This window comes from Nelumbo lutea, chromosome 1 (assembly GCF_056320005.1).
Source record: "Nelumbo lutea isolate HS-2025 chromosome 1, American lotus-T2T, whole genome shotgun sequence".
NCBI lineage: Eukaryota > Viridiplantae > Streptophyta > Magnoliopsida > Proteales > Nelumbonaceae > Nelumbo > Nelumbo lutea.
Genome location: NC_142684.1, coordinates 155,204,567 through 155,219,098, shown reverse-complemented (window position 1 = coordinate 155,219,098; position 14,532 = coordinate 155,204,567). Strand labels below are relative to the sequence as shown.

At 35.7% G+C, this 14,532-nt stretch overlaps 1 protein-coding gene across 1 annotated transcript in view; it reads left to right on the top strand.

Moving 5' to 3' along the window:
* LOC148878548 (protein LUTEIN DEFICIENT 5, chloroplastic-like) overlaps positions 1-10,111 on the top strand; it is a 33,737-nt gene extending 23,626 nt beyond the window's left edge. Inside the window, exons 13-16 of the mRNA XM_088956415.1 lie at positions 1,630-1,761; positions 7,916-7,976; positions 9,567-9,632; positions 9,742-10,111. Of these exons, the coding sequence (XP_088812541.1) occupies positions 1,630-1,761; positions 7,916-7,976; positions 9,567-9,632; positions 9,742-9,972 (490 nt within the window). The 3' untranslated portion in view covers positions 9,973-10,111. The remainder of the gene's footprint in view (positions 1-1,629; positions 1,762-7,915; positions 7,977-9,566; positions 9,633-9,741) is intronic.
* The last annotated feature ends 4,421 nt before the right edge of the window (positions 10,112-14,532 follow it).

The following is a 14,532-nucleotide window of genomic DNA, read 5'->3' as shown; positions in this document are numbered from 1 at the left end:
CAAAGAAAAGGCCAAAGTAAGCAAGGAGAATGCTCCCAGGCAGTGAGGTGAGGCAACTGAAAATGCACCAGTTGGACCCAGATTCCTGAGTTTTATGCTTTTTTGTATCTTCTGTATTTTCACAATCAGTAAGATATAGGTGGCATTCTAATCTAACTATATTTTGTTTGATTTCCATTAAATATGATCTTCCTCTCTCACAAAGGGTTCAAGGATCGGGCATAATCAGGGAACATGGACACAAGGGCACCTATCATGACCTGGAAAATTTTGGAAAATGAAACTTTGGGCAAATGTGAAGGGTGGGTTTTCTTGGTTTTGTTGATATAATTTTGTATTTCTTGAAGGTACTTAATCACCATTATTGAAAATGCATTTTTCTCTCCTCTGTTCTTTTTTTTTACTTAGAATATTTTTGTCTATAATACATAATATATCTCTTGGTTGCTTATCAAAAAGAAAAGAACAGAGGAGAGAAAATGCCTTGCACATTGGGTAAAAACCTTGGAAATCTTTCATGACTTCTCTTTTAGTGATATTTTGAGATCATGGAAGTGGCAAATTTGGCTCAAGAGAAGGAGAGTGATTATGGAATGGAGACCACCAACACCCATTGCTGTGAAACTAAGCTTTGATGGAAGCTTCTTGGTAAGTGAAGGGTGGGCTGGTTTAGGGGGTGTATTTCGAGAGTCAGAAGGTGAGATACTAGCACTTTGTTAGGGTCCTGTAGAGCAAGGAGATCCATTGACAGCAGAATTACTAGCTTTGCTTCAAGGGCTGAAATTCGCAAAAGTTGGGTTTCAGATGCTAGAAGTGGAAGGAGACTCCCAGGTGGTTATTTCCTGGACAAAATTTCACTGCCAAACTCCTTGGGTTTACAGGCACAAGATCAGGGAAATTAAAAGCTTAACAAGGGAATCAAGTGTTACTTTTAAATGGGTGAGAAGAAATGCAAATGGCATGGCAGATGCTTTAACTAAACAGGGGGCAAATAGGCAGAAATTATTTTGGGCTAAATTGTAAGGTTGGGTTTAGGGATTGCAGTCTAGTTGTATTTGGATAATCCTATGGAAGTGGGTAACTTACCCACAGAATTGCAACCTCAAGTTTAATAAATGTTGAATAAAATTTACCTTTGTGATAAAAAAATGTCGCAATTTAAATAAAAAAAATCACTGTACTTACATGACAAAATCGGATGATAAACTCCAGAAAATGGCAGGGAATAAGGACTTTTTCACTTCTCAGTGAAGTCAAATAACTGTCGTTTCCTTTAGTGATACTTCAAGTCCTTGCTTGAAGATGCCACGGTACTCAGTATATCCTCTTGTGGATATGGACAAATGATATCTTCATAAGAACTCCTTTCATGAGTTCCTTTTTCTTAACATTGTCTTTTTAGCAATTTGTGTAATATTCTTTTTAATTTTGGTACAATTTCAGGTAGACCAGATTACTTATTTTATTTTACCATAGGCATATGTTTGAGTACTTTATTCAGATCTTATATTTAAAATATTTGCAGTATCTTTACCCGAGAACTAAATTTATAAATTACAATATTCTTATGTCATTGCTTTAATCTGAGCACAATGTTGAAGTTATATTATGAATTATGTTCATTGGCAGGGGTGAAGATATTTTTATTTCTGTTTGGAACTTGCACCGATGCCCTGATCATTGGGTTGAAGCAGATAAGTTCAATCCTGAAAGGTGGCCCCTAGATGGACCAAATCCTAATGAGATCAACCAAGATTTCAGGTTATTTTCAACTAGTTGCAATTTTGCATTATTAAGGCATTCTTTATGCTGGTCAGATGTTTGTGGTTTTCTCTTTCTCTATTCCTTATGTTGGTTGGTTTTACTTCTTGTGTTGTTCCTTTTTTGTGATATTTTATTTGCTTTAGCTTCTTTACCTTTCCAGTTGGTTCATTATGCTATTTGGAAAACAAGAAAAAAAAAGGAAAAACAGTGAATGCTGCAAAAAAACAATGAATATTTCTACATGCCTGAATATCTTATGTTGCTACTTTTCTTAGGCTTCTTGACGCTGTAAAGTACATAGAATTTGTGCATCTTGGGACAATTATTTAGATGCCAACTTATAAGCATGTCACAAATGCAAATTTTTTAAAATAACTATTGAGTTGCTTCAAAATCTACAAACTCTTCAAGTTTTGATTGAAAATAGAAAATTCGGTTAGACTTTAAAATCATTCCATTACATTTTTCTTTAACAAAAAGGGAGAAAGAAAAATATGCAAGATTTTTCTGACTTTCTTTCCATAAAGGGCATTCAAAGGCCTCTAAGACTTGAACCTACATTCTCATGCTTGTTAGCCCAAGATTTTACCATTGCACCAATCAATGGCTCCTGAAAACTAATTCCTTTCCATGAAGGAACTAATTCTAGTCATGACTTCACTAAGATAGAAAATTTTAGCAATTCACATTCGCAGGAAGTAAGGATCTCAATATTATAAATAAGCACCTCATCACAATCACACTAGTACCCTTGAAAGGAAAGCAGATAATCTGTAAAGCCATCAAGGTCAACATGGATCATCATCATCATTATCATCCAACCCTTGTCCCAACTATATGGGGCCGACTACATGAATCCTGTTTCACCATTCCATTCTGTTTAGTGCTATATCCATCATTAAATAATGAGCACTTAGATTGTTTCTTACAACTTCAATCCATGTCCTTTTTTATCTGCACCTAGTCCTTCTAGCCACTTCAACTTCCAAGAAATCTTCTTGTGGGTGTTGTAGATGGTCTTCTTATGAATGTCAACATGGATGATCCTTTTTTTTCCTTATTAATTCTTTTTAAGTTTTTGACAATTTAGAAAAATCTAAGAAAATTATGGCATAACCTAAGTTTTCTAAATGTGGTTATGGTATATTGACCCTCAAGACCTCAATTATTAGTCTATTTGTTGAATCCATTCTTTAACTCCCCCTTTGTTGAAACACCATTTGGATAAAACCATGTTCCTCTTGCTATAAGCAATGGAATATAACAATTAACAAAATAGGTAGCTCATTAAGGCCATTGTTTCAATTATTAGCAGTATTAGTAGTGTTAAAAATAATGCGTACCTTCATAGAGTTAGACCTACTGAAGTAAAATGAGGCACTAAATAAGATGAAGAAGAGAAAGGCTTTAGGACTTTATGGGATTCCAATAGAAATGTGAAAAGGTATGGGAGAGGTAGGCTTGTTATGGCTAACTAGCCTATTTAATAAGATAGTAAAAGAAAAGAGGATGTTTGATGATTGGAGAAATAACAATATGGTGCCTATATTTAAGAGCGAAGGTGATATACAAAGTTGTAATTACTATTGGGGGATTAAACTCATGAGCCACATTAGGAAACTTTGGAAGAGAATAATTTAACAAAGATTACAACTTGAAAATATATCAGAGAACCAATTTGGCTTTATGCCAAGGAGATCAACCATGGAAGCTATATTTCTTTGAGACGATTGATAGAAAAGTTTAGAGGAAAGAAGAAGGATTTCCATATAGTGTTCATTGATCTGGAAAAGGCTTATGATAGAATTCCTAGAGAAATAATATGGTAGGTCTTGGAAGAGAAAGGGATTCAAAATAGGTATATAGACCTAATTAAGGATATATATGAGAGGATAAAACCAATGTTAGAACACCAATGGGAGAGAATGTCAACCAGCAAGAAAGAGAATGGTAAACCAAGATATGAAGAAGAGAGAAAGCACCAAGATTTAACGCGGTTCAGCTCTATAGCCTACATCCATGGGAAGAGAGGGAAAACATCCACTTCGGGAATAAGAGATACAAGACTTACCTCTCTTCAGACTCACAACAAAATGTTCATTCTCACTCAACCCTAATCCCACATAACCAATGGCTTAAATAAACAAAAGACCAAATTATATCAGAATTTCACACAAGCCCCTCTTCCTCCCATAAATACATACAAGTACCCTAAATTTATCAACATTACTAATCTACCCTAAGAACCTCCAATAGAAACTTCAGACTTTACTGTTACGATGGGTCTTTGCCAAGGTTCAGCACTTAACCCTTATCTGTTTGCATTTATCATAGATGAATTAACTAAACATATTTAGGAAGAAGTTCCATGGTGCATGTTATTTATGGATGGCATTGTTTTAATTGATGAACATAATGAAGGATTAAATACAAAATTAAGCTTATGTACAAATATCCTAGAAACAAGAGGTTTAAAAACAAGTAGGACTAAATTAGAGTATATGGCATATAATTTAGTAATAATAGGAGTGTAAATCAGGATACACTTAGGATTGGAGACCAAGAGATAACTCAATACGACCATTTCCAGTACCTTGGTTCAATAATTCATAACAAGGGAGAGATTGAAGAGGGTGTTACCGGAATAATTAAAGCAGGTTGGGCAAAATGGAGGGGTGCATATAGACTTTTGTGCAATACAAGAATACCACTTAGATTAAAAGGAAATTTCTATAAAATAGTTGTAAGGCTAACTATATTGTATGGAACAGAGTGTTGGGCAGATAAGAATCAACTTGTTCAGAAAATGAGTGTGGTAGAAAGGTGAATACTAAGATGGATGAGTGGGAAAACTGGAAAGGATAGGATCAGGAATGAAGCCACCTTTAGAAACCTAGGAGTAGCTCTAATAAGTGATAAAATGAGATAGATAGATAGATAGATAGAGAGAGAGAGAGAGTAGACTAAGATGGTTTGGTCACATGCATAGAAAGACCGCCAACGGCTCCAGTTAGAAGAAGTGATTTGTTACAAGTGGAAGAGGATATAAGAGCTAGGGATAGACCAAAAAGGACATGGGTAGAAGTAGTAAGAAATTATTTAAGCACTAATAATTTAACAATGGATACGGCTTTAAATAGAATAGATTGGTGAAACAGGATCATGTAGCTGACCCCATATAGTTGGGATAAGGCACGAATGATGATGATGATGAGTTTACCCTAACAGCCCCTATTCTTGTTTGGCTTATATTAGAATATTTTGATTAAATTACACCAGTGCCAATTTAACTGTAAGCTCATTATTTAAAGCCATCGTCCACACCACTTCATTATTTAGCTCTATTTGAGTACAAAGCTCTTTGTTTATTTTCTCAACATTGTAATAGGTTGATAATTAAGACTGTGCCATGAAAATTTAAAGTTACCATTTCAAGATCAGTCTCCATGTTAGGTTGTATACTCCGAAATATTGATTGGAGTTCCCACATGACGCCTCTCATCTTTATTATGGCTCTATTTTTATCATTTCAGATAAATGAGTAATATGTCCTGTTATCTCTGAATTTGAGGAAATTTTTGAATTACAAATAAAATTCATTATAAGATCCTTAGTTCAATTTGTTGCAAATTATAGCTTCTTTCAGATGTTTGGACACCACTCATTTATCCCACTGGTTATTCTTCCCAAGTCATGTTGCAAAATAATTCATCCTACAAGTATGTTCTTGCTATTATTCTTTTAAATTCTGTAGGAAGGGTCTGGATCCATCATATGGATGGTCGAACCATGCTGAATGGATGGGCGAAATTTAAAAAACTTCCTAATCCTCCCGAGAGTTGAATTCCTTATATTTTGAAAAAATACATTTTTCAGGATTAGTCTTGCACTAAACCGACCAGATTTGAAACCAAACAAAGAGGGAGATGTATACCTGATACGAATACCACAAACGTAGATCCCAAGGTGGGAGTTCACACCCAAATCAGTCCTAAAACCTGCCTCCACTGAAGATGGCGCAGTGTATTCTTGAAATCGGTTCAGCAAGACAGTTTTCAGCAAAACTGCAACCCAACTACTTGGGTGGAATTGGGGAAGGTGAGCACGAAATTCCTCTGGATTTTTCTAGCAAAAATCAGAGGAAAAAATGATCTATATCAGTCCCAAATAAGTTGTAGTCGAATTAGGCTTTCTTGGAAGACAAAAGAAGAAGAGAAAGAGCAGAATTGAGAGGTGTTCTTGATCAGTTCACCCTCTTCTTCTTTTATCTCATTATGAGCTATCATGTGACAGCTTAATCAATCATATTAATTATGGGCTTTAGGCCCATCAGCTATAAGGCTCACGACCCAAGGATGTTGCATGGCCAACTTAGGCCTGATTTGTATGGCGTGGGACCCCACAATGACCTCACATAAGTCCACATGGGTTCAACCCAACCTTTGTGAAAAGGCTTGGCCAAATTCACTGCTAAAGGCAATAAACCCCTGAGCACATCACTATGGACTCAATATGGGCCTAACATTTACACTTAAATGATCTTTGAATTCATCCATCCTATGAAGACCCAAGGATAATGGACTTAAGTAAGATAGAGCCCTTAATGGTTTGTTACGCTTAAACTCTCGGCCCATAATGATCAAACACTGCTCGACAAGGAAGGACCTCTTCCCTGGCTGCAAGGTTCAATGTTACACTTCCTGCTCGGATGGATCCTAGGAATTAAAACATTTTGCAAACATTTTTCTATAAAACATAATATATATATATATATATATATATATATATATATATATATATATCATATAAATATATTTTGCAAAACCAAATCTCAAACACAGTTGAAATCCACTGTCAGCAGTTTAGGTTTCCACTAGAGAGAGTGTAAACCCTATCATTCACTTTATCCGACAAAGGGGCCGATCTTATCACTATGATCACCCACTCAGATGAATTCTCAAACTGCCCCAACATACCCAGGTTTTGACCCTCAATGGATCTCACTGATTGGCATATCAAAGGCAGCCCAATCCAACACCTAGTGCAGTACCATAATCAAGTCTAGGGGTTATTTGTAACTTTTCAGTTTTGCCCATCAACCTCCAAGGTTCAGGGCATAATTGGAAAATGGTTCGGGTTCAGTGTTAGCCTTGGCAGGATAAACTCCCCAAGTCTATCCAACGGCTAAGAACATTTTAAACTAACACGAGTCTCATAAGTGTCCAGTTTAAGGGGTAATTTCAAAGAAACATACCAATATTAACATGAAACAATAATGTACGTTTATTCATTTACAATAAATGTATATGTACATCGATCTGATTGGAGCTAAGGGCATACACTGTCTAACAAATTCCAGATCCAATTTTAGGCAAGCAAATAACATTCCAAAAGATGGCATAATTTGTCTGTTCATGACTGATTACGACTAAAAGGAAAGAAGTAAAAAATGAATAAGATCTTTTGAATTTCTTCCAGTATGTTCTTTAATAAATAAAGTTTCCACTTCAAGCACGCTGTTGAATTCATTGTTGATTTAAGGCGCAGTCAATGCCGAATAACTTTGATATCACAAGACAAGTGGGCTGTTATGAATCAATTAGATTCAGGTAATTCTGGAACACTGCAAAATGCATACAACAGTGGGCAGCTTCACTGAATAAAAATTAAAAACACATTTCCGGATAGTTCACTCTTGATGTATTTAGCATAGAAAGTTTAGATTATGCATTAAATTTTGAACTTATTCCACATGGGCTTTTTTGTCTTTCTGCAAACATCTATTCTTCTGGTAGCAAAGCAACAAAAAGGAATCTCACTGTTGAGAAGCGGGCCTAGCTACTTCCCCTTTCTTTTCTTTATTATTTTAGTAACCTGTTGGTCTTACTGTTATTGGGCCATGAGCCTTCTTCTTCTTCCATGATCATTAGTTTTTAATTTATTTTCTTATTATTATTGTTGATTTCCATGGCAAGTGTCACTATATATTTTTCTTGGTTACCTTCAATCTTAATTAAATATTTGTAGTACTTAGTAGTCTTTTAGATGTGAAGCTATACATTTTGTATTTTCATGTTTAAACTTTGACCATATCAGTACCAAAAAAAAAAAACTTTGACCATATCCATCACATCAGCATTTTTCCTTTCAGTTATTTGCCCTTTGGTGGAGGACCACGCAAATGTGTAGGGGATATGTTTGCTTCATTTGAGGTAATCCTATTAAGCACCACAGAAATTTATGAGCAATTTATGGTTCAGTCACGAATGCCAAATGGGGCATGCATTTATATATGCTTGTTAAAGAATTTGAAAAATCAAATCTACTCACCAGCAAAAAGGTGGTGGTGTGCCATCTTATATTTTCATTCTTCTGAATACAATACTTTCCTTGTATCAACTTTCAAAAAGATTGGAGCATGTGTTCATTCATTTCATTATATACTTGAATTGTAGATTACAAAATGACAATAGTGCCCCCATAAGTCAAAGTATCCCTCTATTCTCTAAATATTATGCTATGTAATATATAATATATTATATATACACATTATTATACAATATGATATATGCTATATATTGTAGGAAGTAGAGAAAGATACTACTAACAAGTGAACAAGTTAGAAAGTAAAAGCAAGAAAAGGAAGTGCACTCCATGTAAAAAATAATTTTAGTTAGTCACGCATACACACCTAAAGAGATGCCCCAGCCTGATCCATCTGGGCTCAGTGCATGTGCATGTGATAAAGATTTCCCCACAGCCCTCCAAGCATGGGAGCCAGCATGTATGTAGACTCCCCATTTGGTTCCCTACCCAAGGGGAGCCAATTCCTACTGATGAGCTCAATGAGCTTCGAGTTCCTATTCCATGTGGAGCTCAAGGAAAAGTACAAGAAACTAAAAACTTCAAAACAATTAGAGGGAGATTTAAATTTTAGCTCAAAACAAGGTGCATGAGCGAGCATGTGTAAGTATGTAGTGGTTGCAGAGCATGTATACATGCATATGTATATTTTTGTGAATGCTAGAATGTATCATGTGTGTGTAACTGTGTACAGGTACAACTGTAATACAGTAATATATAGGACTGGACATAAGTAAGAAACAGAGGGGTAAAATGATGTTGAAAGAGAAAGATCAAGCCGTCAAGGTGACATTTTCTTTTACTTTTTTGTTGGGAGCTGAGGGAGCAAGCAAGAATTGGGATCTGCTTCTCACACAGGGTGCCTCACAGGCATATCCCACCGTGCATTGGGAACATCTCCCATAAATAATAACACATAAGTACAGCAGATGTTCCCAACGTACAGTGGGATGTGCTTGTGAGATCAGTGTGAGGTGCCATGTATGAGGAGCAGATCCGGTCTCAGCAAGCAAGAGTTGAAAAGGTGTATTTGTTTTCCCCTTTTGTCCCACCTTGAAAAGGTAAGGAAAAAAAGGTAGGCATGCTTGGTGGTACACCCTATTCTCACAACTTCACGACCTAGTTGTTATGTAGCCTCAAGTAACAGGATTACCAATGCTTTTGATTAAAAAACTAGGGATACTGATGACATTGTGGCATCAAATTCATTCAAATAGTTGTCTATAAACAAAAGGAGCAAAATTCTTTGAAACATGATGCTGGTTTATCTTAAAAACATTAACTGATCATAAATGTTTATCAAGAATGGATTCACAAAGCTGTAATTTTCAGATCCTAATTCCAAAAACGTGAGTTAAGACATCCCCCAGGCTTTATATTCAGGAGTTAAATATTCAACTATCAAAAAATAGGAGTTAAATATTCAACTTGTTTTGCAGACTGTGGTTGCACTTTCAATGCTTGTTCGTAGATTTAACTTTCAAATAGCCATTGGGGCACCCCCAGTAAGTTTCTCTCTTCTACATTTCCTCTACTGAGCAGAGAAATCTAAATTCCTTAATAAGACGATTTACAAAGCAAAGTGAACAAATAGAAAAAGAACATACATTACAGGTTGAGATGACAACAGGAGCAACCATTCACACAACTGAGGGGTTGAAGATGACAGTTACCCGAAGAACAAAGCCTCCTATTATTCCTACCTTGGTAACATCTGTTGTAAAAGGGGATGACAGTAGTCCTCTTAAGGAGCCATCTCCAACTATGGCATCATCATCTATGGGCATTTTAGAAGCTGACCAGCAATATGATCAGCAAGGTCAGATTTCTCCAGCTCATTCCTAATAAATATTGATTGTCAGGTTTTACCTACAGAGCATCAGATTTATGAATTGTAAATTATTTGTAAACGGATAGTTATAAAAAAATATATGTATCATATTTCTCAAGCAATTAATTCCTTATTGTGAGGGCTTTATTTTTACTTTGCATTTTGTTTTCTTTCTGATTTTCTCTTTTTGGCGACAACTGATGAGATGTGTTGAGGGAAGAAAGGGAGCACAAGTTATTTGTCAACAAGGAAGGACAAAAATAGTCCTTTCCTCATGAATGTTCAGTTCATTTCTGGTGGTTGTTAACTTGTTATTCATGTGATATTATTCCTATTGCTAAAGTTGCATCAAAATGATTTTGGAAAGATTGAAATAAATTTTGGGATCGTTTGGCAAGTCTTTTTTGATAGATCTTTTGGAAGCTCTGACAGTCAAAAGAGGATGTTAGCTTTTGCTTCAAGATCTTAGTAGCTTGAAGGCTGGTTGGTTAAGGTGCATTTGTTTGTGCATCTTTCCCGCGAAGACGAGTTGAAAAAAAGGCAAAAAAGCTCCATTTTGAGCTTCTCGAAAATAGCCCGAAATCGGTTTCCACGTCTTCTTAGGGCTGCGGCTTTTGGCAGCTAGATCTTTTTCCAACCAAACGGGAAAAGACCAAAATGTGGATTGTCGAGTTTCTAAAAAGTCAACAGCCCGTGCGAGAAGACACGCCAAACGGGGCCTTACTCTGCTTGCAAGCCTAACAAGGCTTAAGAACAGGAGCCTAAGCTACCTGCTAGTCTTCTGCAGAGAAAGCACAAGAGCCTGAGCTCATGGGAGAACCTAGACATCTGGTGCATACAGTCAAACTTGTCAAGAGACCAAATGCAGAATTTGTTTCCACATTTAATGGCTGAACTGAATGACTTGTTGCTTTGTATTTTAGTGGGAGGTTTAAAGCTCCTTAACGGATGAATCTGAAGTTGGGTTGATTACTAAATCCTCAAATGTTTTATTATTTAATTCTTTATTCGCTAAACTACAAGGTAATAAGCCATTTAGTTGAGCCACTTCAGCCGTTATTAAAAACAGCCCCTGAGACTGCATTTTGTCATGGTGTTCATCTGCTGTTGCATTTAAATAGCATTTAGTTTATGGGGAAAATCATGTTTCTTATGCCTACTTATGTAAAAACGCCAACACAATGTGGTCTCTACAATTTTGTATTGGGGCGATTATAAAAAACATCAATTTGACGTTTCTACAATTTGGTGTCATTCCACGTTTCCAACCATAATCGTTGTATCGTCCCGACAGGGGAGAAGATTAGCTGAACGCTTTACCTGTTCAGCAGGCTGTGAAATCAACAATAGTCTGGGGCCAATGTATTTTATTACTGGGCGTGGAGCGCTATCATTGCTTTTACAACCCCGCGCTACTGAGCCAAATTCCCACAGAGCCCAATAGGAAAAATCCTTAACTTCCCCTATGGTTTTTGACAAATACAAAAACCTCCTCTTGCCTTTCTAAAGAAGACACTGACCTCCTGAGCTTTGACAATTTTACATGGTCTGGTTTTGAATTTTTAGTGTGAACTAACAACTTGAACTTAGCCTGAATGGCAAGCTCAACCTAAGGGCATCAAATTTCGGTATGAGCTGACAATTTAGGCTCAGTTTGGAAACAGTACAAATATAAATTTGTAGAGTGCAAAACCTTGTATTTTGTATTATTATATATGCATTTGCACTGTGCATATTTGTATTTGTACTCCTTCCAAATTGAGCCTCAAGAAAAACCTGGCCCAAAACGCCTGGCATGCACCCCTACCTCTATGGCAAGACAAAAAAACACCCCTATATTTATTCTGCCTCAGTTGCTATTAATTATTAGGGGTACTCATAAAAAACTGAAAAATCAAAAAGCTAAAGTGAACCGAGAAAATCAAACAAAAAAATGTAGTTAACCAAATTGATCTGTTTGGTATTTCTGAAAAATCGAAGGAACGGTTCGATTTTCGATTAACCTATAAAAAACCAATGGTTAACTGGACTAATTGATATATGTATTTATATGTATATTATATATTTTTTTAATGTATTTATCTCACATATAATCTATATATTATATATAAGTATATACATATATTATATATATCTATAGTATAATATGCATATTTATAATATATGTATAAGTATAAAAAACCAAAAAATTGAAGAACCAAACTGATTAAAAACTGGAACTGGTTAACCAATGGTATTGGTTTAGTTTCAATTGGAGATATGCAAAAACTGGTAGGACTGGTTAGGTTTCAAAAAATCCTCCAGGGTTTGGTTAACCGAACCTTGAGCACTCCTATCAATTATGTAACCACACATGACATCAAAGTTTTGCAAATATCTAGATAATACCCCTATTTAGCTTGACTTTAAATCAAATGGACCAAAATGTCCATTGTGGTTTATCTAGTCCGATTATGAAAAAGTGTATGATACCTTAAAAACTTATTATCAATCAACCAATATCATCATAGTAGTAGCCAATCAGAAGACCGGATCTCCTCCCAACAAAAAACCATTCCAACATGATTTATGTCCACACATCTCAAAAAGTATTCATCCAAGTTCACATGGATTGGTTGGTGGAAGTTCTCTACTTCTCTTGGTATCATACCTTTCTAGCATCATAGATATCGTTTTATGTTCATTAACTAAGCCTTGTAGAGATTTTGAAACTCTTGGTTTGGCTAAGAATAGAGGCTGGAGTAAGCTGGTTGTTCTCTCGGATGCAAAGAACTTGGTGGAAACCGTTCAAAGATCTTCAGATGCCTCTGAGTGGCATAATGATTTTTTGGTGGACAAAGTTTCTAGTTTAGTTTCCTGCTTTAACCTTGTAAGGCTTTTGTATATCCCAAGGTCCTTTGTTAGGCCTGCCTATTTAGGCCATGTTTTGAACTAGTGCTGTTTTTCAAGTTTTTTTTTTTTTTTTTTCAGAATGTGTTTTATCAAAAAACGCTTTTTTGGACCATTGCTAGTTGCTACCACATAGGCGTTTTTCAATGCCACATCAGCATACCGTTGATAGCAAGAATAAAAAATGAAAAAAACATAAAAATTTGATATTTTCTCAGACTATACCATTCTCGATTTTTAAGACATGGTGTGAGAAAACTTTTTTTTTGAAAAAAAAAATGTATAACCAAACATTCAAGCATAGTCTGAAAAAACGGATTTCAGACATGGCATTGAATTGGCACCATTTTTCAAGAAAATAGCATTGGTTCCAAAGACTGGCTTCGTATTAGTGGTTCAGAAGGCTGGACTGTTAGATGTGTTTTGGGCCTCTGGCATTTGGGGTCCTTCCCCCGTTGGACATTATGTTGTGTTTACCTTTACCTTATTTTCTCTACCTTTTCTTTCAAATCAAACATAGCCTTAATGGCTGTCTGGATCTGCTCCTCACAGCATGTCCTGGCCACACATTGAGAGCAACTCCCATATTTGTATTTATTATTCATATGGGGAGATGTTTTATTTCCAATACATGATGGAATGCGGCTGTAAGGTTGGTGTGAGAAACATTTCCCAATTCTTTTTTTGGCTTTTGTTAGTAGTTTGTTTCACTTGTCAAAAGCTTTGTGTTTGATTTGACAAAGAATGAGAGAGAGAGAGAGAGAGAAAGAGAGGCAAAGAGGTGAGATGAGATTTAGTCTCACAAAACGGTACTTGCACTCAGGGGTGTTGACATTAAACATTAAACTGAACAAACCAACTAAACCGGCCCGACCCAACCTGAGTTGGTCAGTTTTTCAAAACCACCAATCAATTTCGGTTTGTATGAGAAAATAAACCAACAACTTGGCTTGGAACCGAAGATATCCTATATGTTTAAGTAATTATTAATTAGTCCCTACCCTATATGTTAAATGTTGATATATTTTATTTTTGTTTTGTTTGAACTTTGAAAAAAATTGGTTATTTATGATAAAAACTAGAAAGCAAAACCAATACAAATATAATAAAATGGTACAATATTTAATTCAACTTTTTATAAATTTAAATATATGTTGACAAAAAAATCAGTTTTGCATAAAAAAACTAATCGATTTAAATATATATTTTGATTTTGCATAAAAACTAAAAAGAAATAAACTTAAATATAAATAGATATTTTAGTTTAAAATATATATAAAAACCGACTAAACCGATAAATCAACCCAAACCGATACTCATGTTTTGGGTCGGTTTTGGTTTAGTCAATAAGTAAACAGACTAGGTTGGGTCTATTGAAGAAAATGACTCAAACCAACCCAACCTGACCCATGAACACCCCTACTTGCACTAGAGTTGAGATCTTCTATCAGCAAAACATGTTCCAACCCTCTACCAACTTGATCTAACACCGCACATCTCACTATGAGACTAGAACCCACCATAAAAGTGGGACTTGCCATGTATGAGATGTGCGGTATGAGATTATGTTGGTAGAGGGTGGAACCTGTTTTGTTGGCAGGTGATTTGAACTCCTCTCAAGTTGAGATCTCCTGCCAACAAAACATGTTCCAAACACCCTCCCAACTTGATCTAACACTGTCCAT